Source organism: Entelurus aequoreus, linkage group LG15 (assembly GCF_033978785.1).
Source record: "Entelurus aequoreus isolate RoL-2023_Sb linkage group LG15, RoL_Eaeq_v1.1, whole genome shotgun sequence".
NCBI classification, from domain to species: Eukaryota; Metazoa; Chordata; class Actinopteri; order Syngnathiformes; family Syngnathidae; genus Entelurus; species Entelurus aequoreus.
This window is the reverse complement of record NC_084745.1, coordinates 18,797,401-18,824,837: the sequence shown is the minus strand read 5'-3', so window position 1 is coordinate 18,824,837 and position 27,437 is coordinate 18,797,401. Positions and strand designations below refer to the sequence as shown.

At 38.7% G+C, this 27,437-nt stretch overlaps 1 protein-coding gene across 4 annotated transcripts in view; it reads right to left on the bottom strand.

Annotated features, from left to right (window-relative positions):
• The window catches only part of gpr158a (G protein-coupled receptor 158a), a 188,240-nt gene that overhangs the window by 73,445 nt on the left and 87,358 nt on the right, over positions 1-27,437 (bottom strand). For all 4 annotated transcript variants that reach the window (XM_062020954.1, XM_062020958.1, XM_062020956.1 and 1 more), the window contains exon 6: positions 1,361-1,463. In XM_062020954.1, coding sequence (XP_061876938.1) covers positions 1,361-1,463 — 103 coding nt within the window. The remainder of the gene's footprint in view (positions 1-1,360; positions 1,464-27,437) is intronic.

The following is a 27,437-nucleotide window of genomic DNA, read 5'->3' as shown; positions in this document are numbered from 1 at the left end:
ATACTAAAGCAATGGTTTTATGCCAATAAACTATCAATCAACCTAGATAAAATAAAATATAGAATTTTTCGAAATAGGAAAAATAACATACAGTGTCACATAAGAATTGATGATATGGAGATAGAAAGGGTGTATTCAACAACATTTTTGGGAATCTTTATAGATGATAAATTAAATTGGAAACTGTACATAAATATACTCAAGACAAAGATGGCAAAAATTATTGCTATGTTACATAAAATTTAAAACTCTGTAAATCAAAAGGCTCTTAACATGTTATATATTTCTTTCGTACTCCCATATCTTAATTATTGTGTTGAAATCCGGGGTAACAATTAAAAATCAAACATCAACTCTATGTTCTTACTTCAAAAGAAAGCCATTAGAATTATAAATTATGCAGATTATCATGACCATACCAATGCTCTCTTTATTAAATTAAAAACATTAAAACTGCACGATCTTGCTATTGTGACGTATAAAGCTCATAACCACATGCTGCCTGGGTGTCTACAGGAGAGGTTCAAACCTAGGGAGAGTACCTATGACCTCAGAGGTTCAGCTGTCTTTCAGAAAGCAAACATAAGAACGAGCTTAAAAAGTAGATGTGTTTCTGTCAGGGGGGTTCATCTGTGGAACAGTTTGGATGATTCCTTAAAATGTTTCAGTTCCATTCTCACATTTAAAAAACACTTTAAGGGAAAAATATATCACTCTTGAATCAACACAGTAGTTAATACTATGATCGATGTTAATTACAAAATAAATGTGGGATGTAAATAATAATGGAAGTATAATTGTTTGTATATAGTATATAATTGGTACAAAGGTTAAACTAACACGTGTACAAGGATATTTCACGTCTTCACTGTGTATATAATTGAACAGTGTTTATGTTGTGTACAAGTTGTATTTATAGTATGTTGTGCAAAGGAAATTTCATATTTTTAGGAAGCTCATCTTGTACTTGACATTGTTTATAGGGTTAGGCTCAATAAGTGTTCAACTTCAGCATAAACCCTTTCAGTCAGCTACATTTTCAATTTATGGATGTAAAACTGTTTGTTTATTTTGTAGACCACTGACCGAAGGAAAAATTAAAAAAAATAAATAAATAAAAAAGATAGAATATTAACCGCAACATGTACTTGTTAAAAAAACCATTATGATTTGCACATTTTCAGAATGTGCTTGTTCTATTTTGAAACAAAGAAAACAACCTGAAGTTGTCTTTATTTTTAAGTTATCATGCCGTAATTTTACCAGTCCGGCCCACTTGGGAATAGACTTTCCTCCATGTGGCCCCTGAGCTATAGTCAGTTTGAAACCCTTGATCTAGAACGCAGACAACCCGACTCACTGGTGACGCCGCTGACGGCCACTCGGCTGGGATGGTAGAATCCTGTCCTGCAGACACACTTGTACTTGTCCAGCACGAAGCCATGGCCGCGCATCGGCAAACACTGTGAGGAGACAAAAAGCATCAGACTTGAGGAAGCAGTGAAAAGGGCATTTGAATGAGTCACTAATAAAGTAAAGCACAGGTGGAGAACGTCAGGAGAGGTCAGACGTCATCAGTGAGGTATAATTATTCAACTTCTCTCCGTGTTAAATGAAAGTCTCCTCTATTTGATTGCGGCCCTGATAGGAAAACACAAGGGGCGTCAGGGGCAGACTGACAAATTACAACCTATAATTAATCTCTAAATTAAGAACTGCCTAATTTGCATGATTAAACAACAAGCCGTTAGTTTAATTCCCTGTGGGAATGAGGGCAAGGGGGTCATTGCGGTGGTCTCTATCATCTCCTTCCTCGCACAACCCGATGACGAGGAGGAGGAGGACTTCCTGGCGAAGAGGCCGAGAATAGCAGCGCCGCTCCGGCTGACACTTGACACGCCGCTGAGAGCTCGCGACCTGACCGCCGTCTGAACGAAGCGACCATCACACAGACGTCTTGAGAGGGTTGCTATTTATGACCTCCTCCTGTGGACCTTCGGCCCGAAGGTGAGGAAGAAGCCTGACGACCGAGGCGGTTGCTAGGTAACGACGGAGCGAACCACTTCCTCCTCGGTTTTTTAAAAGTTGCAGGGCGCTGAACGGACTCCAGCTTCCTGAAGACGAAGAAGCGTTGTGACAGCCGAGAGGAGCACTCGGGGGACCTTCATCAGGAACGGACACAAAGATTTCACCCTGCGAGCTTAGCAGTTAGCAGCGCACTGAATGTCCAGCAGGTATTTGTCCGCCTTAAGCCTTGCAAACAATAATGTGGTGGACAACTTCCTAAAGGAGACCAACACTCAATTAAACTAAGGATGTTCCAATCAGGGTTTTATGATGCCGATTCCGATACTGATGATGCATGAAGGATTAGACTCAGACAAACTTTATTGATCCACAAGGGATATTGTTCCACACAGTAGCTCAGTTTGAAAGGATGGAAAGGGTAAGGATGGAAAGGATAAAGCAGGTATTAAAGTTAAATGCTAAATTAGACAAAATAGCATCTTGGCTGGCATCATCCTGTTTAACCCTAAACACTAAAAAGACTAACTCTGTCTGCTTCTCCATAAAAAAGCTACCTCAAACAAACCTGAATATAAAAATTCAGTTCAAAAAAGTTCACTCATTGAACAAGTACCTAAAGTCAAATATTTGGGCATAATCATAGGCTATCAGCTGAATTTTATAAGTCACATTAAGAAAATGTGTAAAACCCTGAAGGCAAACCTAGGCTGTTTTAAGATTATAAGAAACTGCTTAACTCTCAGCTGTGCTTTTACTTTTATGAATTCAATGATTCTTTCACACATATCTTATGGCTTAACTACATGGTCCCAGGCACACCAGTCATCAATCAAGACCATTGAGTGTCTTTATAACCGCACCTTGAAAGTCCTAGACAAGAAGAGTATACAATATCATCATTGCCAAATTTTAACCTAATACAATATTTTAAGTTTTACCAATTTTATTTTGTTACACACAGTCAAACTGGTTTTTAAATGCTTGGATAACTCTGCTCCCCAATTGCCTTGCAAGGCAACTACAAGACTGCAAAGTGGTACCAGATCTACCACCCGAGCAATGTCAAAAGGCAACTGTTGCGTTCCATTCCGTAGGACATCTTTTGCCCAGACTGCCTTTTCAATAAAAGGACCACAACTATGGAACTCTCTACCTGACACTTTGAAAAGTATACCTGCACTTGTCACTTTCAAAAAACAAACAAAATTATGGCTAGTTGAGCAACAATCGTGTTCCCATGTTTAGTTTTTACTAATTTTTACTAATTGGTTTTTATCTAGTCTGCACTTTCTGTGTTATTATTATTATTGGCTTTCATCTAGTTTGCACTTTGTCTGTATTATTTCTATTATCATTGTTATCAACTCATCTTTGCCTTATTCTATTTTTTATTTTCCTATTTTTATGATGTTGGATACGTGTTGTTGTTGTTATTGTTGGGGACAAGTGTTGTAAATTAGCTTTGGCTACAAACACTATGATGCATACATTGGATAACTGTTTCAGATGTCTATGTTTTTGTATCTGTCCCTATTTCAAATAAACCTCTATAATAATAATAATCAAGTAGACTAAAAATGTACAATAGTAGCAATATAAAATATAACAAATGTAATATTTACACATGATGTATACAGTATATAATAAATACTGAAATATTATATTATATTTTTATATAATATATACAATATATAACAAATCCCAATTACCATGTAAATTATTACAGTACGGTATATGTAACAGCTGCAGCAAAAAAAAAAATTGTTTTACGTGCACATTTTTCAATTGATTTATGGAGAGTGCTATTGACAGTGTAAAATATCAACACCATATTTAAAATACTTCCTTATTGACAAGTTAACTCGTGTGATTAATCAATTTTTCACAGATGCAATAATATCGCCATTCCTTTGTAATGTATGAGAAAGTTTTTACCATCTGGTCGTTATACACAAGTATTAGGGATGTCCGATAATATCGGACTGCCGATATTATCGGCCAATAAATGCTTTAAAATGTAATATGGGAATTATCGGTATCGGTTTCATAAAGTAAAATTTATGACTTTTCAAAACGCCGCTGTGTACACGGACGTAGGAATAAGTACAGAGCGCCAATAAACCTTAAAGGCACTGCCTTTGCGTGCCGGCCCAGTCACATAATATCTATGGCTTTTGACACACTCACAAGTGAATGCAATGCATAATTGGTCAAAAGCCATACAGGTCACACTGAGGGTAGCCGTATAAAGAACTTTAACACTGTTACAAACATGCGCCACACTGTGAACCCACACCAAACAAGAATGACAAACACATTTCGGGAGAACATCCGCACCGTAACACAACATAAACACAACAGAACTAATACCCACAACCCCTTGCAGCACTAACTCTTCCGGCACGCTACAATATACACCCCCCGCTACCCCCTAACCCCCACCTCAACCTCCTCATGCTCTCTCAGGGAGAGCATGTCCCAAATTCCAAGCTGCTGTTTTGAGGCATGTTAAAAAAAAATAATGCACTTTGTGACTTCAATAATAAATATGGCAGTGCCATGTTGGCACATTTTTCTATAACTTGAGTTGAAGTTGTTCTCTTATTTTGGAAAACCTTGTTACATTGTTTAATGCATCCAGCGGGGCATCACAACAAAATTAGGCATACTAATGTGTTAATTCCACAACTGTATATATCGGTATCGGTTGATATTAGTATCGGTAATTAAGAGTTGGACAATATCGGAATATCGGATATCGGCAAAAAAGCCATTATCGGACATCTCTAACAAGTATAGTGTGCGACATTGCAGCAACAGAAACAATGTTGTAACAGCGGTAAGGAGCAGACTGCTATGTCAGCAGTAATAGCGCTGATCAGTTCACTGTAGTGTTGTGCGAGGTTGTGTGATTAGCAACATTTTAAAGCGCATGCAGAGGCAGTTGCAAAAGTGTTAAAGTGGGGCGAGCACAGGTGGTGCATGCCTTCACCTTCATCCTGCCAAAGTCGATTGGCTACAGGCAAGGAGATGCTGGAGGAGGGAGACGCATAGGTGTGTGTGTGTGTGTGTGTGTGTGTATAGAGGGGGAGAACCAGGAATAGCCCCCGCTAGTCGGGTCTGATTGATGTGGATGCTGGGATGTGGGGGATGCAAAGGAGCGGGGAAGCAGCCCAGACGGCGCAGCCTGCCTCCCGGCTATCTGCCATCCATCACATGTCATCTCAACACCAGCGACCGCGCAGCCAGCACTATGCAGGTCACACAGGGAGCTCCCATTTCATGCTCATGCTGTGGTAAAAAAACCACAGCATTTACAGCCAAATATAACAACAACTAGTGCTGGTATTCTGACATGAAGCGACGCAGGCACCGACCTACTTTTTAATGGGCGGCTCGTGATGTTAATTATGTTTGATGACGGCGTTCTGTTGATACTGAGCGACTCGGGCACTGATACTGTTCTGGCGCCCGCCGCGGAAGAGAAATTGCACTTTGCATTAACATAATCGTTAATTAGCGCCATGTGATTGAGATGACTGGCCGCAGAATATAATAAGTGTGTGCGTTTAAGGGAGTGAGTTTCATTCAGAACAAGGTTCTGCATGGGTTCATTTTGTATTTTATTTATTTATTTGACAGGGACAGTACAATTAAACATTGCTACACATAGGTAACCGATGTCAAAGTACATATGACTTATAGCCATAGGCTAATTTTCCACCCTTGTCCCTGGTTAGGCTTTTAAAGAAAAGTTGAGAAAAGTGTAAACTGATAGTCACACACACACTAGGTGTGGTGAAATTAACCTCTGCATTTGACCCATCCCCTTGTTCCACCCCCTGGGAGGTGAGGGGAGCAGTGAGCAGCAGCGGTGGCCGTGCTCGATTTAACCCACAATTCCAACCCTTGATGCTGAGTGCCAAGCAGGGAGGTAATGGGTCCCATTTTTATAGTCTTTGGTATGACTCGGCCAGGGATTGAACTCACGACCTAACGATCTCAGGGCGGACACTCTGACCACAAGGCCCCTGAGCAGGTAAAACACATACAAAAGGATTAAGACAAGTACAAAAATAAAAACACATTGAAAATAACTGGCCCTATTTGTCCACACTACACCCAGTTCTAGTGCTCACACTTCTGTTTTTCCTTAAGCCACTTTTTCAGTTTTGTGGAGAAAAGTTTTAAAAAATTGTTTAAAATTTTTTTGGTTTTTGTTTTTGTCCTGTCCAGCTTCTCAGGCAAATCATATAGTAGATGTAGATGCCCATATTGGCTGTTCAGATTTACTTTACAAAAGAGAAGTGTAGGATACTTCTCTTGTTGCCTTATTTGTATTTGACTTTATTTAATGTATTTATATTATCATTTGGTGCAGCCGGGCCGGAGCAGGAGGGGATAGAAAGAGAAAAAAAAGGAAGACAGAGGGGGAAATTGTGGGGACAACAGGGGGATTAGACAGAGAGACAAAAACAACAACAGCAAACACAACAATAACAACAACAACAATAGAGCAACATCAGCAAATACGATATGTACAAATATGATGGTCCCTTCACTGGCTCCCTGTGCGTTACAGAATCAATTTTAAACTCCTTTTATTTGTTTTTAAATGTCTAAACAACCTCGCGCCAACATATCTCTCCGACCTCCTTCAGCCTTACTGCCCCACCCGATCCCTAAGATCAGCTGCTACTAACGGTCCCGGACACAAGGCTGAAGCTTAGAGGTGACAGAGCTTTCGTTGCTGCTGCTCCCAAGCTCTGGAACAACCTACCTCTGAGTGTTAGACAAGCCTCCTCTCTTCCTGTTTTTAAATCTCTCTTAAAAATATACTTTTATTCCATGGCTTTTAACACTGAGTGATATCCATCCTGCAATGGCGCCCGATAATACACCTGCTGTGAACCTGTTTTTATGTTTTTATATTTTATTTATTTATTTTTTATCGTGTTCTGTTTGTGTTGTGTTGTGTTTGCTCGGTTCTCGTATTATCTTTTAACCTGCCCATTGTACAGCACTTTGGCTACCCCTGTGGTAAATTTTAAATGTGCTTTATAAATAAAGTTGATTTGATTTGATTTGATTAAAAGTGATAGCAAATAAGCAATAAGCGAAATAAAAAATAATACAGAAATGACAATCAGCATTATTACACTACAAATGGAGCAATACAAATACCAATAGAAATAGCGCTATTGATAATGAACAATACCAATAATTTACCTCTATTATCAACAATACAGTTGTTCAAATGCAACAATACATGTACGTAATGATAACTAGAGATACGAAAGAATGCAGAAAAATGGAGGGGAAGAAAGAGAAGAAACCTATATTAACCTTGTAGATTGTTATAGTAACAATAGGTTAAGCTTTGTAAGTGACAATTCCAAACTAGGTTTTCTAGGTTCAGTAGAGTACACTCTTGCTAGTTCCTTGGTAGAATAAAGAGCGGTAGTAGTGATAAAGAGCTTGTTCATGCGGTGGAGTCTAATCGAAGAGCCTTCACATTAGGGCTGGGCGATATATCGATATACTCAATATATCGCGGGTTTGTCTCTGTGCGATATAGACAATGACTATATCGTGATATTCGAGTATACGTTCTCACGCAGTTGCTTTTAGCTGCGGGCATTAAACTGCATGGGTTTCCCACTCTTTCTTGTCTCCCCTTCTCACAGAGACTTAAAACAAGCGCACCTTGTTACATACGTCACGTGCGCAACGTCACACGCTCCCACGGAGCAGAGAGGTAGCGACATGGTAACATTAGCTGTGATGCTAACGGTGAGGTGCGGGTGGTAATACGAGAGAAAGAAGGTGCGAATCTGGTAACAAATGGAGGAAATATTAATTCCCAGGAAAAACAGCTTCAAAGCGGGAATATGTTCAACATTTATGCGGCAAAAGAGTTGCTACAAAAAGTAGCAGCACTGCTAATATGTAGCATCATTTGAAAAGTCACCCGCTAGAGAATCAATAGTGCTTCACACTGCATGTCAACATCTCCGTTCGGTGCCACACTAACAAAATGCTGAAGCAACTATTTTCACACCAACACCGTAGGACAGGGGTGTCCAAACTTTTTCCACTGAGGGCCGCACACGGAAAAATTTAAGCATGAGGGGGCCGTTTGAAATTTTTCATTTTCAAACCATAACAAAATATATGGATTTTTTGTTTTGTTTTTACATTTAGGGCTCCCGGGGACCATAAGTCTCCGTCATTAACATGTTAAAAATAGGTCCAATTATTATTTTAATTTTTAATGTAACGCTTACAGTAAATCTCTATATCAACTTCAGGTTGACATAAAGTAAAAAAAAAAATTATGCCTTTTCTGTCAAAGACAACTTTGTTTTTCATAGTAAAACTGAAATATGCAGTATTTTCCCCACAGCCCAAAAAGCTACGGCGAGTTTACAGCTGTTTTAAAGTGATCCCGACGTCGCAGAGTGATATAAGTTGACAGGCTGACACCTCAAATTGATCTCTGAACGGCGCAAGATACGAAATTGTTGGAAAAAACAAGTTAAAGTGCCGCAAGTCGCTAAAGAAGCAACTGCCGTTAAGACACAAGCAAGAGGCATTGACGTCAGTGACAGCCGCGATGCGAAAAGGTAAAGGAAAGATTGAAATCCCGAAACCTTCGGGGTCAGCTGTTACAGAACACAACTGGGAACAAGATTTGAGGTTGGACACAGGACATGATGGGAATCAAGAAGTGATACTACAAATACTTGAAGAAATGAAAGAAATGAAAGAAATGAAAGAAGAAATTAAAGAAATGAAAAAATAAATGAAATAAATGAAAGAAATGAAAAAAGAAATGAAAGAAATGAAAAAAGAAATGAAAGAAATGAAAGAAGAAATGAAAGAATTGAAAGAATATCTGAGAAAAGTAACAACAGAACACCAACAAGATGTGAAAAGTCTGCAGGAAAATATAGAAAATCTGCAATCTCAGAACAACAGAAGAAATAATGAAGCCACTGAAATGGGCAAACGAATGAAGACCCTTCAAGAAGACAACAACATGTTGAGGAATATCATAGATGAAATGGATCAGGACAAACGAATGAATGATATCATCGTGACTGGGCACCGAATTAAACCAAGATCCTATGCGAAAGCTGTGAATAATGAAGGTGAACCAGATGAAATGGATATGATCTCAGCAGAACAGCAAGTGGTCAACTTTCTGCAATCAAAGGAAATTGAAATTGACATGAACGGAAGAAACAACAACGCCACTCCAGTCGTGCTCGTGAAACTCGTAAACAGAAAATCTAAAATGGCATTGCTGAGACAGGGAAAGAAGCTGAAGGGAACAAATGTGTACATGAATGAGCATCTCACAAAACGCAATGCTGGAATCGCCAAGAAAGCACGCGACTTGAGAAAGCAGGGAAAAATCCAGGGAACTTGGAGCACCAACTGTAAAATCTACATCAAGCTGAATGGAGGTCCAGAAGCAAGAGTAATTGTTGTCCATGACATCAAGGACCTGGACAATTTTTAAAGTTTACACAGCTACCAAAACAACGATGATAATGGACTCTGACAGAAAACAAACACCCAAATTCAACATCGACACTACTATGTTCCAAGGGACGACTAAACAAGAGGACCTACATTCAGGATTGCATCCACCTACACTTATAGAGATTATTGAAACAACATCAAAGATTGTTGAACAAGAAAATATGGAACAAAAAAATTTCTGCAACAAAGATTACAAAAACCAGGATTTGGAAAATGATATAGATCCAGATACAAATTTTTTCTCCCACATCAGTAATAATTGTTTTTATTATACAGATGATCAATATAATAGCAACATTACATGCGATAACAAATTGTCAATTATTCATTTTAATAGCAGAAGCTTGTATGCAAACTACAACAACATTAAGAACTTTTTGGAACACATCAACGAACCATTCAAAGTGATTGCTGTTACAGAAACATGGATTGATGATAAAAAAGGAATAGATTTTGATCTGGAGGGATATGAACTAAACTACATCAACAGAACCAACAAAAATGGAGGAGGAGTAGCTGTGTACGTGATGAAGAACCTGAACTACAAAGTGGTAAAAAACATGTCATTTGCTATAGATAATATCTTAGAATGTATAACCATTGAAATATGTCAGGAAAAAAGCAAAAACATTTTCATCAGTTGTATATATAGATCACCTAAGTCAAGTATAGAAACATTTGAAGTATGTTTGAAGAATGGATCAAGGCTACTTACATGGATAATGGTCAAAGAATAATGTTCTTATGTGGTGACTTTAATATTGACTTATTGAACCCCAACAAGCAAAAGTCTATTGATGACTTCATTGATACAATGTACAGCATCAGTTTATATCCAAAAATCACAAAGCCAAGTAGAATCACAGCACACTGTGCCACGCTTATTGATAATATTTTTACCAATGAGTTTGACAATAACACTACAAGTGGTCTACTTATAACCGACGTTAGTGATCATCTGCCAGTTTTTACAATATATGATGGACACTACAAGAAGAACATGGAAGACAAAAGGACATTTCGAAGACTGTGCACAGAGAAGAGGATGACTGCTTTCAAAATTGAGCTACAAAAGCAAGATTGGGACAATGTGTACAATGAAAAAGAGGTTGATGAAGCATATGAACATTTCTTAAACAAGTTCATAATACTTTATGACAAACATTGTCCATGGATACAACTTAGTAATAAACAGAGAAAGAATAATCAACCATGGATGACAAAAGGATTAAAAAATGCTTGTAAGAAGAAGAATACACTATATAGAGAACTTATAGCACAAAGAACTATAGAGGCAAAAATAAAGTACAAAAAGTATAAAAACAAGTTAACAGACATACTACGATCATGTAGAAAAGAATATTACAGTGAATTATTGGACAGGAACAAAAATAATATGAGAGCAACATGGGGCATCCTCAATAGCATTATTAAAAATGGAACTAAGAGGGACTACCCTCAATACTTTTTAGACGGAAATAAAAACAATGACAACATAAAGGAAGTAGTTGAAAGCTTCAATAATTATTTTGTAAATATTGGACCAAAATTGGAAGAAAGAATTCCAGACCCAGTTCCAATTGAGGACTATAATGATACCATAGAGCGAAATCCCAACTCCATGTTCCTCAGTAATGTGACACAGGATGAAATAGTTACAATCGTGAAAAAATGTAAATCTAAGACTTCAACTGATTGTAATGGAATTGATATGGAAACGATAAAAAAGGTTATAGAAGAGATCTCAGGACCATTAATGTATATTAGTAATCTATCATTTCAAACAGGTACATTCCCAAACAAAATGAAAATAGCTAAAGTTGCACCAATTTATAAGACTGGAGATAAACATCAATTTACAAATTATAGACCTGTTTCTTTACTTCCACAATTTTCTAAAATCATTGAAAAACTGTTTAATAACAGATTAGAGAGTTTCATAAATAAAAATAGAATACTCGAAGAGAACCAATATGGATACAGAGCTAATGTCTCAACTTCAATGGCTTTAATTGAAATTACAGAAGAAATGACCAATGCACTAGACAGTAAAAAATGTGCAGCAGCAGTTTTTATAGATCTAACTAGAGCATTTGACACAATTAATCACAATATTTTAATCAAAAAACTAGAACGATATGGCATCAGAGGGTTAGTCTTAAACTGGATAAGAAGTTATCTAACGAACAGGAAACAATACGTGAAGCTAGGCGAACACATGTCTACAACGCTAAATATATCCTGTGGTGTACCTCAGGGATCAATATTAGGACCTAAATTATTCAATCTCTATATAAATGACATTTGTAAAGTTACAAAAGATTTAAAGTTAGTATTATTTAAGGATGATACAACAGCGTTTTGTTCAGGAGAGAACACACAGGAGATAATACAAATAATAACAGAAGAAATTAACAAATTAAAAAGATGGTTTGACAAAAACAGACTATCGTTGAATCTTAGTAAAACTAAAATAATGCTATTTGGTAATAGTAGAAGAGAAAGTCAAACACAAATACAAATAGACGGAATAGAAATTGAAAGAGTAAATGAAACCAAATTTCTAGGTATAATGATTGATGATAAATTGAACTGGAAATCTCACGTAAAAAATATACAACATAAAGTTGCAAGAAACACGTCAATAATGAATAAAGCAAAACATGTTCTAGACAGAAAATCACTTCATATTCTATACTGCTCACTAGTGTTACCATATCTGAGCTACTGTGTAGAAATATGGGGAAATAATTACAAAAGTACACTTCATTCATTAACGGTGTTACAAAAAAGATCAGTTAGAATAATACATAATGTTGGATATAGAGAACATACAAATCCTTTATTTATTGAATCAAAGATACTGAAATTCCACGACAGTGAATTTGCAAACAGCTAAAATTATGCACAAAGCAAACTATAACCTGCTACCCCAGAATATACAACAATTCTTCTCAACAAAAGAGGAGAAATATAATCTTAGAGAAAAATGTAATTTAAAACATTTGTACGCACGTGCAACACTTAAGACCTTCAGTATATCAATATGTGGAATTAAATTATGGAATGGATTAAGCAAAGCAATCAAACAATGTACTAATATGATCCACTTCAAGAAACTCTTCAAACTTAAAGTGTTTACAAAGTACAAAGAAGAAGAACCATGACAAACATTCTCAATTTATTTCATCCATCCATTCATTCATTCTTAAAGTAATCTTACTTATCTCATCATATTAAATATGACTTTCTTCACCAATTATTATTATTAAATTCTTACTATTATGTATTTATTTATTTTTATTGTGATTACCTATGGAGTTTATTGTGAATAAATTGAGAACAGGAAGTGAATAAAAAAGTTTCAGCAATTGTTATGTAAAGAAAAGGGGTAGGATTAAATAAGCTCTGCTTCTTCCTACTCCTTTTCGAACATGTTGAAAAGAGAAACTGGAAATTGTGATGTATCCTGTTGTATGCTTGCATGTTCGAAATAAACTCAAACTCTAAACTCTAACATTCAGAAAGCAATGTTTGATGTGAAGTAATTGGATTCCTCAAAAGATCAATAATGCAGGACACCATTGATTTAAATGTATTATTATTTCTGAGTAATCAGTCACAGTGAAAAGATAAATAAAATCCCACTAAATATCTTTGGGATCTAAAAGGTCCCCCACTCATAAAGTAATACATTTTTATTATTATTTGTTTTACTTTCAACACTTAAGTTACGAGATCAACCTCAGATATATCTTTCGATTTTACGTTTTAACTATTATTTTGGTTGTTTTATGCTCTTTTGTCAAAGAAAATGTTGTTTTTATACCGCAACCACATATGCAATATTTTCCACAAAAACATTTTAAAGTGAAATATTTTAAGTAATTGCAACCTTGAATAGGCCAATAATTCATTATAACATTTATTTTTGAAAAATAATTTTTTTTTGGGAGCAATAGCAAAAAAAGAAAAATAAAGACAAAAGAAAAAAAAACAGCCTGCATGGCAGCTATGTATCAACATTGCAACTTTCTCTTGTGAGATTTTACCTCATTCCACTTTTTTAAAATTATTTAAAAATGTTTGCAATAGCATTTCCAGAATGTGTGGCGGGCCGGTAAACAATTAGCTGCGGGCCGCACTTTGGACACCCCTGCCGCAGGATATACACTATTTGATATGCAGCTCATTTTTATGTGACACTTATTGAAATATCTTGTGTGACATCATGCACAAAACTGCACTTTATTTGTTTTAAACTATTGTAGTGGCGTTCTGTACAAAAAGTGCACTTTAATTTAGTGTTGTTTTGATATGTCATCTTAGTGACATCATGCACAAAAGTGCACTAATAGCTTGTTTTAAAATGTCTCTGACAATCTTACACTTTGTTTTGAAATTGTGCCACTGCTTATTAACTGTTTAATAAATGCAGTTTTGCTAAATTGACTTAGTTGTGATTTCCCTCTCTGCATGAAAGTTTAAAATGAACATATATTAATGCAGTATGAAGAATAATGTTTTAATGTAGACACATATAATCATCATACTGCTGTGATTATATGCATCAAGTGTTCATTTAAGGCTAAGGCAAAATATCGAGATATATATCGTGTATCGTGAAATGGCCTAAAAATATCAAGATATTAATAATAGGCCATATCGTCCAGCCCTACTTCACATGAAAAGTGCAGCCAGATCACTTTTCTTGTGCTGATTGAGCTGTACTGCACGGATCTACACCGCCCTCCACACACTAACTTCAAACATCCGTTCTCCATCCTCACCTCCGCGTGACACAAGCGAAGGGATTAAAAAGCTAAAAGTTCCCCCCCTTAGTCGCGCTAATTGATGCGGAGGCTAGCGTCTTCCACCTGAGCGGGAAAGCAGCGAGCAGCTCGCCTCTGCTGCTGGCTAATTAGGACCTGACGCTGTCCTCCAAAGAAGAAGAAGGAGGAAAAAGAAGAAGCCCACACGCTTCCAGTCCAGCTCAGCAGCTAATCAAGCGCTAATAGGCCTCTGTAGATATTTGTAATGTTCCTTCAGCGTGCTACACACACCCTGAGGATCATGCGATAATTACAGAGTGAACGACATCAGGCACAAAAGGAGGTAAAATGGAGAACACAAGTCTGGAGGGCGCTGTCTAAGCGTGTGTTTGTGTGTGTGTGTGTGGCAAGCTGTGAAGTGCCAGCTCAGGATGTGCATAAAGGCACCAGGGAAATTAGCTTGTGTTTATTTTAAAGGGGTCGTACATGCTCTGTTAAACCCCGCAGCATACAGGCAGCTTCTCATGACACCTAATTAGGTCCGCGCACACAAATGTGCAAACGGAGCTGCACAAATATGGATTCTGTGGTTTGGAAGAAGGCGGAGTTGTGTGTATATGTGTGAAACAATAATAATATTATTAATAATAATAATACTGCTGACAAGCGGTAGAAAATGGATGGATGGATGGATGTGATCAGGCATGGATGATTTAACACAATTTTAACGACACTAAGTATTAAACATTGTTTTGCAACCTGATTTGGCGGCTGCAGACCGACAATTATCCTTAGAATAAGAACTTTAAAACCAATTATTAGTAGATCATTGTCATAATTTATTAAATAATATTAAAAAAATAAACCTTTGTATGTTTTAGACGCGCCTCTCTGAGCTGCCACCTTAACGTGGTAGAGGAGTTTGCGTGTCCCAATGATCCTAGGAGCTATGTTGTCCGGGGGCTTTTATGCCCCCTGGTAGGGTCTCCCAAGACAAACTGGTCCTAAGTGAGGGATCAGACAAAGAGCAGCTTGAAGACCTCTATGAAGAACACAAACAAAGGACTCAGATTTCCCTTGCCCGGACGCGGGTCACCGGGGCCCCCCCTCTGGAACCAGGCCCGGAGGTGGGGCACGATGGCGAGCGCCTGGTGGCCGGGCCTGTCCCCATGGGGCCCGGCCGGGCACAGCCCGAAGAGGCAACGTGGGTCCCCCCTCCAATGGGCTCACCACCCATAGCAGGGGTCATAGAGGTCGGGTGTGATGTGAGCTGGGCAGCAGCTGAAGCAGGGCACTTGGCGGTCTGATCCTCGGCTACATAAGCTAGCTCTTGGGACGTGGAACATCACATCGCTGGGGGGGAAGAAGCCTGAGCTAGTGCGTGAGTTGGAGAAGTTCCGGCTAGATATAGTCGGATTCACTTCGACGCACAGCAAGGGCTCTGGAACCAGTTCTCTTGTATCTATTTTTTGTTGTTGTAGTTTTTACTTTTGTAGCTGTACGTAGAAATGTCTGGTTACATCAGCTCTGCTCTTCTAATGTCTTTAATGTCCTTTATGTTCTTTGATGTTTCCCTCTTACACACATGCTTATGTGTGCTATGGCTATGAGATTTTTCCCCCTTGGCCTCAGTCTGGACCCCCTCTCCAGGGGCCCAGGCTTAGACTGAATTATTTTTCTTCTCACCCCCCTCCCCCAGCGTTTACCTGTTTCTCACCTTTTTTGTAAGGGGCACCAGAAATTGGCAAACCCATCAGCGATCCTGTTCTGTCTCCCTGTAATGTTTGTCTGATCTTGAATGGGATTGTGCTGAAAATCTGAATTTCCACTCGAGGATTACTAAAGTATTTCTGATTCTGATTCTGTTGTCATTTATATGAAAATAAATCAGTATTTATCATAAGATTATTATACGACTAGTCTCAATCAAGCTTAAGACTATTTAACAAAAACAATGTTGTTTTGGCTATTTAACGGCCATTTCTCGAGCCATCAAATGGTTTTGAAAAAGTCATTGTTCCCATGCAAACGCTAAAAGTGACAACGCTATCTACAGGCCTGGTATGCAAATTACAGCGCTTTAACCAGAAATCTTTTTGACGATTGACACTAATAAGGTGGCGATTATCATCATATTATTCTTCCATCCATCCATCCATCCATCCATTTTCTTAAGCTTGTCTCTCTCAAGTCACGGGGGTGGCTGGAGCCTATCCCAGCTGCATTCAGCTACACCCTGCACAAGTTGCCACCTCATCGCAGGGCCAGCACAGATAGACAGACAACATTCACAGTCACAGTCACACACTAGGGACTATTTAGTGTTGCCAATCAACCTATCCCCAGGGGCATGTCTTTGGAGGTGGGAGGAAGCCGGAGTACCCGGAGGGAACCCACGCAGTCACGGGAAGAACATGCAAACTCCACACAGAATGACCCTGAGCCCGGGGATCGAACCCAAGACCTTCGTATTGTGAGGCACGAACACTAACCCTTGTCTTACCGTGCTGCCCCATATTATTATTTTTTAACCAACGGGATAAGCGGTAGAAAATGGATGGATGGATATACAGTATATCCATTAAAAAATATATATATATTTTACATTTTTGTTAAAATTTCGTATTCATTATCTTTATATGTAATGTATTTTGGTTACACCTTTTTTAAATAGTTATATTACTAGTACGTCAAATTATTAGAATTTATCAAAATATTAATATACTGCTCGACTTTAAGCTTAAGACCCTTAAGGCAACTATTATTGAACTATATTTTACCCATTATATATTATATTTGTTTTAATAACATTTTTATTATATTAATCTAATTTACATTATTTAGATTATGTATATTTATATAATTATATTATATTTATATTACATATTTTATATGTCAAACGACTAGTATTTATCACTTCGCTACCCATCCATTTTGTACTGCTTGTCCCTTTCATTATATTAACATAAAATCTATATGTATAAAAATACAATTATTATTCCTACAACAATTACTATTACTGTACATTTGTCATATTATTCTTGTGTGATAGTTTCATCCAAAATGTCTTCATACATTCGGCACTTTTTCGTAACTGAGTTATTTTTACAAATAATATTACCAGAATGGGTCACACCTTAGAAACAGTTTTCATTATTTGATGCAGTATTCGACGGCGAAAGTACAATCAGACGCAAAATATGAAATTAATACTTCTCTGACTGTCTCATTTGATCGTGCTAGTGTGCATAATGAAAAGGCCATGAAGCGATGCATATGTTGACCTTAAATCAACCATTATTAACATGTTCATAATTCACTAAAACCAAATATTTTATAAATTAAAAATTATAATATTTTAGAAAACCACCATATTAGCTCCAAGCCAGGATTGTACCTATTTTTGCATGGAGTTCTGCCTCCAAAAGAAAAACATTTCAGTCTTAAAATAAATAAAAAAAGCAGCATGACAGCTCCACTTGGCTAAAAAAGATGGCGCTAAAAGGCCTTTAAAACGAGGTCAAGCAGCGGTAGGCAAGCGGGGCTAAAGTGGTTTGTACTCCACTTGGGTGCAGACCAAAGACCACAGCCTGAGAGAAGCCTCCAGGTCTAGCTTAGCATTACTGGCAAAGAAAAGACTGCAACACACTCACCACACAAGGATGTTCAATGTGCAGGATATTTTTCTTGCTCTTTTTTTATCATCTATTTTTGTCCTCTGCAGGCATGAGACTGTGCTCATCTCTAATCTAATCTCACGGGTCCCTAGATAAACCTCAATTTTTTTTGTTTGTTTTTTACTTTCCATCCACCATCCTCCAAGGGACCAATGTTTGGTTTCTCCCCCCTGCTGCCCCTCGGTCGACGGCATCTAAAGCGAAGGCGCTCATGAGACTGTGGAAGGTCACTTCTGCTACAACTTGGACCTTCAATCTAGAATCTACGAGGTCACATAACAAGGCTGAGTTTACATTAGCATCAAAGGTATGCAAAAGTGACTTTTTTAATGATGTTCAAGCAGTAATAAGTGTCCCTAAAGCTCGTTTCTAAGCACCAAAAATGTATCATTGAGGACACATACACACACATAACACAGGCTTTGCTACACATCTTAAATTAAAGCCTGGAAAAACATTATTTCCCATGTATTTATGAGCCGTCCCAAGCTGGATGAGACCACGGTCGCTTATACACGGAGGACAACTTCTTAAAAATGGATTATCTCTTTCGCCTATATGACCCAGGTTTAGCAGAAGAGACACTTAAAAAGTAGTTTCTGTAATTTAGGGTTTTCTTTTCATTACGTTAAGGGAAAAAAACCCGCCGTCCTCAGGCTTCGCTCCAGTCTCCACGTCTGAAAAGAAAGCTCTGCCAATTTTCTGTCAATCCACTCCAGGAGGGGTGCCCATTACGTCGATTGCGAGCTACCGGTCGATGGCGGAGGGTGTGTCAGTCGATCGCCAGCCAGGCATTAGAAAAATAGACCTAAAAATTAGCGATCATCAATCTTCACCAAGACGTCATTTTCGTCACTTGATTGACATTCACGGCACCCGGGGGTCTTCTGAGATGACGCTGGCTGCTGCGAGTTCATTATTAAGAAAAAATGGCCGACAGGAAGGCGAGAAACACTTTTTATTTCAACAGACTAGTGTCGTCCTGATACCAATATTTTGGTACCGGTACCAAAATTATTTTGATACTTTTCGGTACTTTTCGATACTTTTCTAAATAAAGGGGACCACAAAAAATGGCATTATTGGCTTTATTTTAACAAAAAATCTGTGAGGGGGGGGGGGGGGGGGGGGGCGGGCGGTTGGACCGGTACTTTTCAGAGGCGGTATAGTACCGAATATGATTCATTAGTATCGCGGTACTATACTAATACCGGTATACCGTACAACCCTACAACAGACTCTCGCGCCGTACCTGCACAGTTCCTACCTTCACAATAAAAGCTCTGCTGCATCCTGCCTGCGGTAATAAAATAAGAGTCTCAGAAAGATGGCGTGAACAAGCTAGCAAGCTACGGAGTTTGCCGCCAATGTATTTCTTGCAAAGTGTATAAAAACGAGAATGGAAGCTGGACAAATAAGATGCCAAAAACCAACCACTTTCATGTGGTATTAGACAGAAAGGAGGACTTTTTTTCTCTCCTCCATTAGAAAATGTGTACATTATCAGTACTACTGTCTGATTCCTATCAATACAAGTCATCAGAATCAGGTTGTCACGTGTGATTTGCAACTTACTGCGGGGTCGTTCCTCCCAGATGCAGACGGACAACTCCGGACGACAGCGTGAGGTAGGGGATGATTTATTTCTCATAAATCATACACCGAAGATACAAACAGGCAAAAACAAAACAAAAGGGATGCGTGCCGATCGCACGAGAAGCTAAGGTAACCACTTAGCACAGGAATCATAGAGGCTAAGGTAGCCACTTAGCACAGGAATCATAGAAGCTAAGGTAACCACTTAGCACAGGAATCATAGAAGCTAAGGTAACCACTTAGCACAGGAATCATAGAGCTAAGGTAACCACTTAGCACAGGAATCATAGAAGCTAAGGTAACCACTTAGCACAGGAATCTTAGAAGCTAAGGTAACCACTTAGCACAGGAATCATAGAAGCTAAGGTAACCACTTAGCACAGGAATCTTAGAAGCTAAGGTAACCACATAGCACAGGAATCATAGAAGCTAACATAACCACTTAGCCATACTTGCCAACCCTCCCGTTTTTAGCGGGAGAATCCCGGTATTCAGCGCCTCTCCCGACAACCTCCCGGCAGAGATTTTCTCCCGACAAACTCCCGGTATTCAGCCGGAGCTGGAGGCCACGCCCCCTCCAGCTCAATGCGGACCTGAGACTGAGTGGGGACAGCCTGTTCTCACGTCCGCTTTCCCACAATATAAACAGCTTGCCTGCCCAATGACTTCATAACATCTAGGGCTTTTAGAGAGTAGAGTGCACAACTGCGCACACAACAAGGAGACGTTCGAAGGGGAAGGTGTATGTTGCCTGTAAATATGTAGAACAGACTTCTCCATTGAACACGGTGGCCGAAATGATATACTCATCATGAACGGAGAAGTTAAACAGGACAATACTGTCATCTAATGGATAGCCACCAGAACACTGAAATTCAAGTATTTCTTTTATGTAAATAAAATAAATATATATATATAGCTAGAATTAACTGAAAGTCAAGTATTTCATACATACATACATACATACATACATACATACATACATACATACATACATACATACATATACAGTATATACATATATATATATACATACATATATACATATATATACATACATATATACATATATATACATACATATATATATACATATATGTACATATATATACATATATGTACATATATATACATATATATACATATATGTACATATATATACATATATGTACATATATATACATATATATACAGATACATATATATACATATATATATATACATATATATACATATATATATATATACATATATATATATATATACACATATATATATATATATACATATATATATATACATATACATATATATATATACATATATGTATATATATATATATACATATATATATATATATATATATATATATACATATATTTATATGTATATATATATATATACACATATATATATATATATATATATACATATATTTATATATATATATATATATATATACACATATATATATATATATATATATATATATATATATATATACATATATATATATATATATATATATATATATATATATATATATATATACATATATTTATATATATATATATATATATACACATATATATATATATATATATATATATATATATATATATATATATATATATACATATATATATATATATATATATATATATATATATATATATATATATATATATATATATATATATATATATATATATATATATATATATATATATATATATATATACATATATATGAAATACTCGAGTTGGTGAATTCTAGCTGTAAATAACCACGCACCCAACCACGCCCCCGCCCCCAACCACCCCCCCCCCCACTTCCCGATATTGGAGCTCTCAAGCTTGGCAAGTATGACTTAGCACAGGAATCATAGAAGCTAAGGTAACCACTTAGCACAGGAATCATAGAAGCTAAGGTAACCACTTAGCACAGGAATCATTGAAGCTAAGGTAACCACTTAGCACAGGAATCATAGACTAAGATAACCACTTAGCACAGGAATGATAGAAACTAAGGTAACCACTTAGCACAGGAATCATAGAAGCTAAGGTAGCCACTTAGCACAGGAATCATAGAGGCTAAGGTAGCCACTTAGCACAGGAATCATAGAAGCTAAGGTAACCACTTAGCACAGGAATCATAGAAACTAAGGTAACCACTCAGCACAGGAATCATAGAAACTAAGGTAACCACTCAGCACAGGAATCATAGACACTAAGGTAACCACTTAGCACAGGAATCATAGAAACTAAGGTAACCACTCAGCACAGGAATCATAGACACTAAGGTAACCACTTAGCCCAGGAATCATAGAAGCTAAGGTAACCACTTAGCACAGGAATAATAGAAACTAAAGTAACCACTTAGCACAGGAATCATAGAAGCTAAGGTAGCCACTTAGCACAGGAATCATAGAGGCTAAGGTAGCCACTTAGCACAGGAATCATAGAAGCTAAGGTAACCACTTAGCACAGGAATCATAGAAACTAAGGTAACCACTCAGCACAGGAATCATAGAGGCTAAGGTAGCCACTTAGCACAGGAATCATAGAAGCTAAGGGAACCACTTAGCCCAGGAATCATAGAAGCTAAGGTAACCAATTAGCACAGGAATCATAGAAACTAAGGTAACCACTTAGCACAGGAATCATAGAAACTAAGGTAACCACTTAGCCCAGGAATCGTAGAAGCTAAGGTAACCACTTAGCACAGGAATCATAGAGCTAAGGTAACCACTTAGCACAGGAATCATAGAAGCTAAGGTAACCACTTAGCACAGGAATCATTGAAGCTAAGGTAACCACTTAGCACAGGAATCATAGCACTAAGGTAACCACTTAGCATAGGAATCATAGAAGCTAAGGTAACCACTTAGCACAGGAATAATAGAAACTAAGGTAACCACTTAGCACAGGAATCATAGAAGCTAAGGTAGCCACTTAGCACAGGAATCATAGAACCTAAGGTAACCACTTTGCACAGGAATCATAGAAGCTAAGGTAACCACTTAGCACAGGAATCATAGAAGCTAAGGTAACCACTTAGCACAGGAATCATAGAAGCTAAGGTAACCACTTAGCACAGGAATCATAGAAGCTAAGGTAACCACTTAGCACAGGAATCATAGAAACTAAGGTAACCACTTAGCCCAGGAATAATAGAAGCTAAGGTAACCACTTAGCACAGGAGTCATAGAAACTAAGGTAACCACTTAGCACAGGAATCATAGAGCTAAGGTAACCACTTAGCACAGGAATCATAGAAGCTAAGGTAACCACTTAGCACAGGAATCATTGAAGCTAAGGTAACCACTTAGCACAGGAATCATAGCACTAAGGTAACCACTTAGCATAGGAATAATAGAAGCTAAGGTAACCACTTAGCACAGGAATCATAGAAGCTAAGGGAACCACTTAGCACAGGAGTCATAGAAACTAAGGTAACCACTTAGCACAGGAATCATAGAAGTTAAGGTAACCACTTAGCACAGGAAACATAGCAGCTGAGGTAACCACTTAGCACAGGAATCATAGAAACTAAGGTAACCACTTAGCACAGGAATCATAGAAGCTAAGGTAGCCACTTAGCACAGGAATCATAGAAGCTAAGGTAACCACTTAGCACAGGAATCATAGAAACAAAGGTAACCACTTAGCACAGGAATCATAGAGGCTAAGGTAACCACTTAGCACAGGAATCATAGAGGCTAAGTTAACCACTTAGCATAGGAATCATAGAAACTAAGGTAACCACTTAACACAGGAATCATAGAAGCTAAGGTAACCACTTAGCACAGGAATCATAGCAACTAAGGTAACCACTTAGCACAGGAATCATAGAAGCTAAGGTAGCCACTTAGCAAGGAAATCATAGAAGCTAAGGTAACCACTTAGCACAGGAATCATAGAAACTAAGGTAACCACTTAGCACAGGAATCATAGAGCTAAGGTAACCACTTAGCACAGGAATCATAGAAACTAAGGTAACCACTTAGCACAGGAATCATAGAAGCTAAGGTAACCACTTAGCACAGGAATCATAGCAGCTAAGGTAGCCACTTAGCACAGAAATCATAGAAGCTAAGGTAACCACTTAGCACAGGAATCATAGAAACTAAGGTAACCACTTAGCACAGGAATCATAGAAGCTAAGGTAACCACTTAGCAGAGGAATCATAGTAGCTAAGGTAACCACTTTGCACAGGAATCATAGAAGCTAAGGTAACCACTCAGCACAGGAATCATAGAAGCTAAGGTAACCACTCAGCACAGGAATCATAGAAGCTAAGGTAACCACTCAGCACAGGAATCATAGAAGCTAAGGTAACCACTCAGCACAGGAATCATAGAAGCTAAGGTAACCACTTAGCACAGGAATCATAGAAGCTAAGGTAACCACTTAGCACAGGAATCATAGAAGCTAAGGTAACCACTTAGCACAGGAATCATAAACTCGGAAACCAGAATGCCAACGTAACTGTTGCAAATGTAAACAAAGAAGCCAGGCCGACTGACCGGCAAAGGCAGGCTTAAATAATGCCTCTGATTAGTGCTCGGGAAACAGGTGAGCGTCCCGAACACCAATCAGGTGGAAATAATAAGTAACCATGGTAACTAAAAACAAACTCAAGGGTGCACAAAAACAGGAACTCAGGGAGTCCAAAACTAACAGAAAATAACAAACACATGATCCGGGCCACGGATCATGACAGTAATGATCAGCGAAGACGAAAAAAACTCCTTCCTTGTCCACAACACCCGGAGACGTAACTCTGTTCCTTAGCCACCGCTTGCAGAGCAACTCCAGGCCCACAACACCCGGAGACGTAACTCTGTTCCTTAGCCACCGCTTGCAGAGCAACTCCAGGCCCACAACACCCGGAGACGTAACTCTGTTCCTTAGCCACAGCTTGCAGAGCAACTCCAGGCCCACAGACTGAACACACACACACCATGGACCATGGATACATATGCACACACACCTTTGCCACCGCTTAAACCCCCCAGGGGCCATGGACGACTGAAGCAGCGCTAAAAAAAAAAGCTGCAGCTTCGCCACAGAGGGCCACTAAGCCCTGTTGCTAGTAGGGCTTACAAAAAGTACTTTGAAAATGTCTAAATTGCAAAATCAACGCTAGCTCTAATACATTATTGTCTTCACCAAAGTCCTCCAGGGAAGGTTGTGATTAAACATCCTTATCAGGCTGAAGCTTTGGTGAGGTCCCCGTTAAGTTAATGAGCAATTAGCCTATTTATAGCCTTATGACTATACAGTGATGGAGCCAAGAATGTTACTTAATTAGGATGCCTCAAGCCCCTTTGGCCTGCTCAGGCCAAACCACATCAGCAGGTTGACAGAGGTCTCGACCCCCGGACCCATGGTGGGAATCGCACTCAATCACTGTACGATGTTGTGTTTGTTCAGCAGGGAATTCCCAAGATGTGGAAGCTAAGGCTATATTTATCTGGCAATACACCAAAGGGTTCGCAATTGGAGGGGTAAGCGATTTTCTCAAACAAGTGACGAGGGAATACTTGGAAAACAGATTTTTTTTTTACTTAGCCAATGTTGTGTGGCTAAGCTAGCGCAGCATGTAGCATCGCGGGCAAAAGACTCGGAACTAGCAAGCGAGCTCCAGACTGTGTCTCAAACGGAATACTATCGATTAATCGAGTCATCGAATGAAACACACTTTACAGCCTCAATGCGTACTTTAGGAAAAATAGTTGCAATTGTTATGATCCGCTGCCCGGATCATAGTCTGTTTACGTTTTCGTGTCACTTGTGTTTTCAGCACTTTTTGAGTTTGTGTGTTTCAGTTGCCATGACGGCAGATTACATTCACCTGCCTCTGATTAGTGTTCGGGACGCTCACCTGTTGCCCGGGCACTAATCAGAGAGCTATTTAGTCTAGACCCTGGCCTCACTCGGACTGGCTTCCTACTGTGACCACCGGGTCGCATGATGATGCGGGGTTCATTCTCCCAGGATGCAAACGGACTTCGGACACAACGTGCAGGTAGGAAATGATTTATTTTAGAAATAAATCAGACGGGAACAAAGAAAAAATTGCTCATAGCACGGAAGGCAAAAACTAAAGGGGCTAGCAAGTAAAAGAGCCTAGCGTGGAAGCTAGCAGGTAAAGAGCAGGAAAAAACTGTTGACGACTGTTGTATAAAGCAAATTAGGAAGTCAGACCGAGTGAGGCCAGGGTCTAGACCAGGGGTCTCAAACACGCGGCCCGCGGGCCAATTGTGGCCCGGGAGACGTTATTTTGCGGCCCCCACCTTAATATGAAAGTTTAATGTTAGTGCGGCCCGCGAGTTTTAAATGAATGGCGCTTGACAGCGTTGTGTGCGGAGCTGAAGAAATCTACCAATCACGTTGTGGTATGAGGCTCTCGACAATATCGAGGGCGTGCCGTGATGGCACTGTCATCAGTGTCCTCTAGAATCTGTCACCGCATCATCTTTTTCTCCATACTAACAGCGTGCCAGCCCAGACACATGTTGTATGAGGCTTCTAGAGACACACGCAGGTTATTGCAAGACATACTTGAGGAACAGCCATACATTTCACACTGAGGGTGGTCATATTTTATTTTATTTATATTTTAACACTGTTACAAATATGCGCCACACTGTGAACCCACACCAAACAAGAATGACAAACACATTTCGGGAGAACATCCGCACCTAAACACAACATAAACACAACAGAACAAATACCCAGAATCCTTTGCAGCCCTAACTCTTCCGGGCTACAAAAACACCCCCGCTACCCCTAACCCCGCCCAACTCAACCCCCCCCATCTCCCGAATTCGGAGGTCTCAAGGTTGGCAAGTATGCATTGACGTCACTTGCGTAATGCAAGCAGAGAAACATTTTGCCGCTTTTCTATGACACACGCTCTTCCTTCCTCCCTCCCTCCCTGCCTCCCTCCCTCGCCCGCCTGCTCGCTCCCGCCCCCGTTGTAAACAGTCCGGGCGGGGAAGACGAGCACTCCGCCGAAGGAGCGAGCGACAATACAAAAGTGTGGTGCACTGGACCCCAGCGCTGATACAGACGTGTAACACGTTAGTGGTGATGTTAACCCGTTCGGGGCTAATTGTGCTACCGTAACTGTAAACTCCACCCCCCACCCTCCTCCCGTTGGCTCCAGACAGAGACGATTTTTGATGCAATATTTCTTTCACAGGGGCACCCCGACGTGTCTTATTTCATTTCATTTCATTTTTATTTATCTCCTTCATTGATGTGCATCTTTGATCGATAGACAATTATACCTCAATTTTTAAATTATACATTTACACACCAATGCCTGAGAAGGAGCAGGATGAAGAAAAATCTTATATTTTTCTGCCCCCTTCAACATAGTACGTAGTCTTACTTAATGATATCATATAAACAAACAATTACATCCAAATATAACGAAAACAAACAAAAAAACACAAGAAGTGCAAAACTTCATGATGTACAAAAAGAACAAAAAAAACAAAATAAGTAGTATACACCTCACAGGATGATACAAAACAAATACAAAACTAGGCAAAAAATAAGTAAAATAATAAATATAAAGCAAAATGTAAACAGTTATGGCTGTCCATATGATCTCATTGTTCTGTCCTTATATATTTTTTCAATTGGAATATATTTTTACAATCTTTTATCTCTTGTAAAGAGAATTCCATAGTTTAACCCCCACCACTGATATACACATTTGTTTTAAAGTTGTCCTTGAATACTGATGTTTGAAATGACCTTTTCTTCTATGCTCTTCATTCTCAGAAGTGATGAC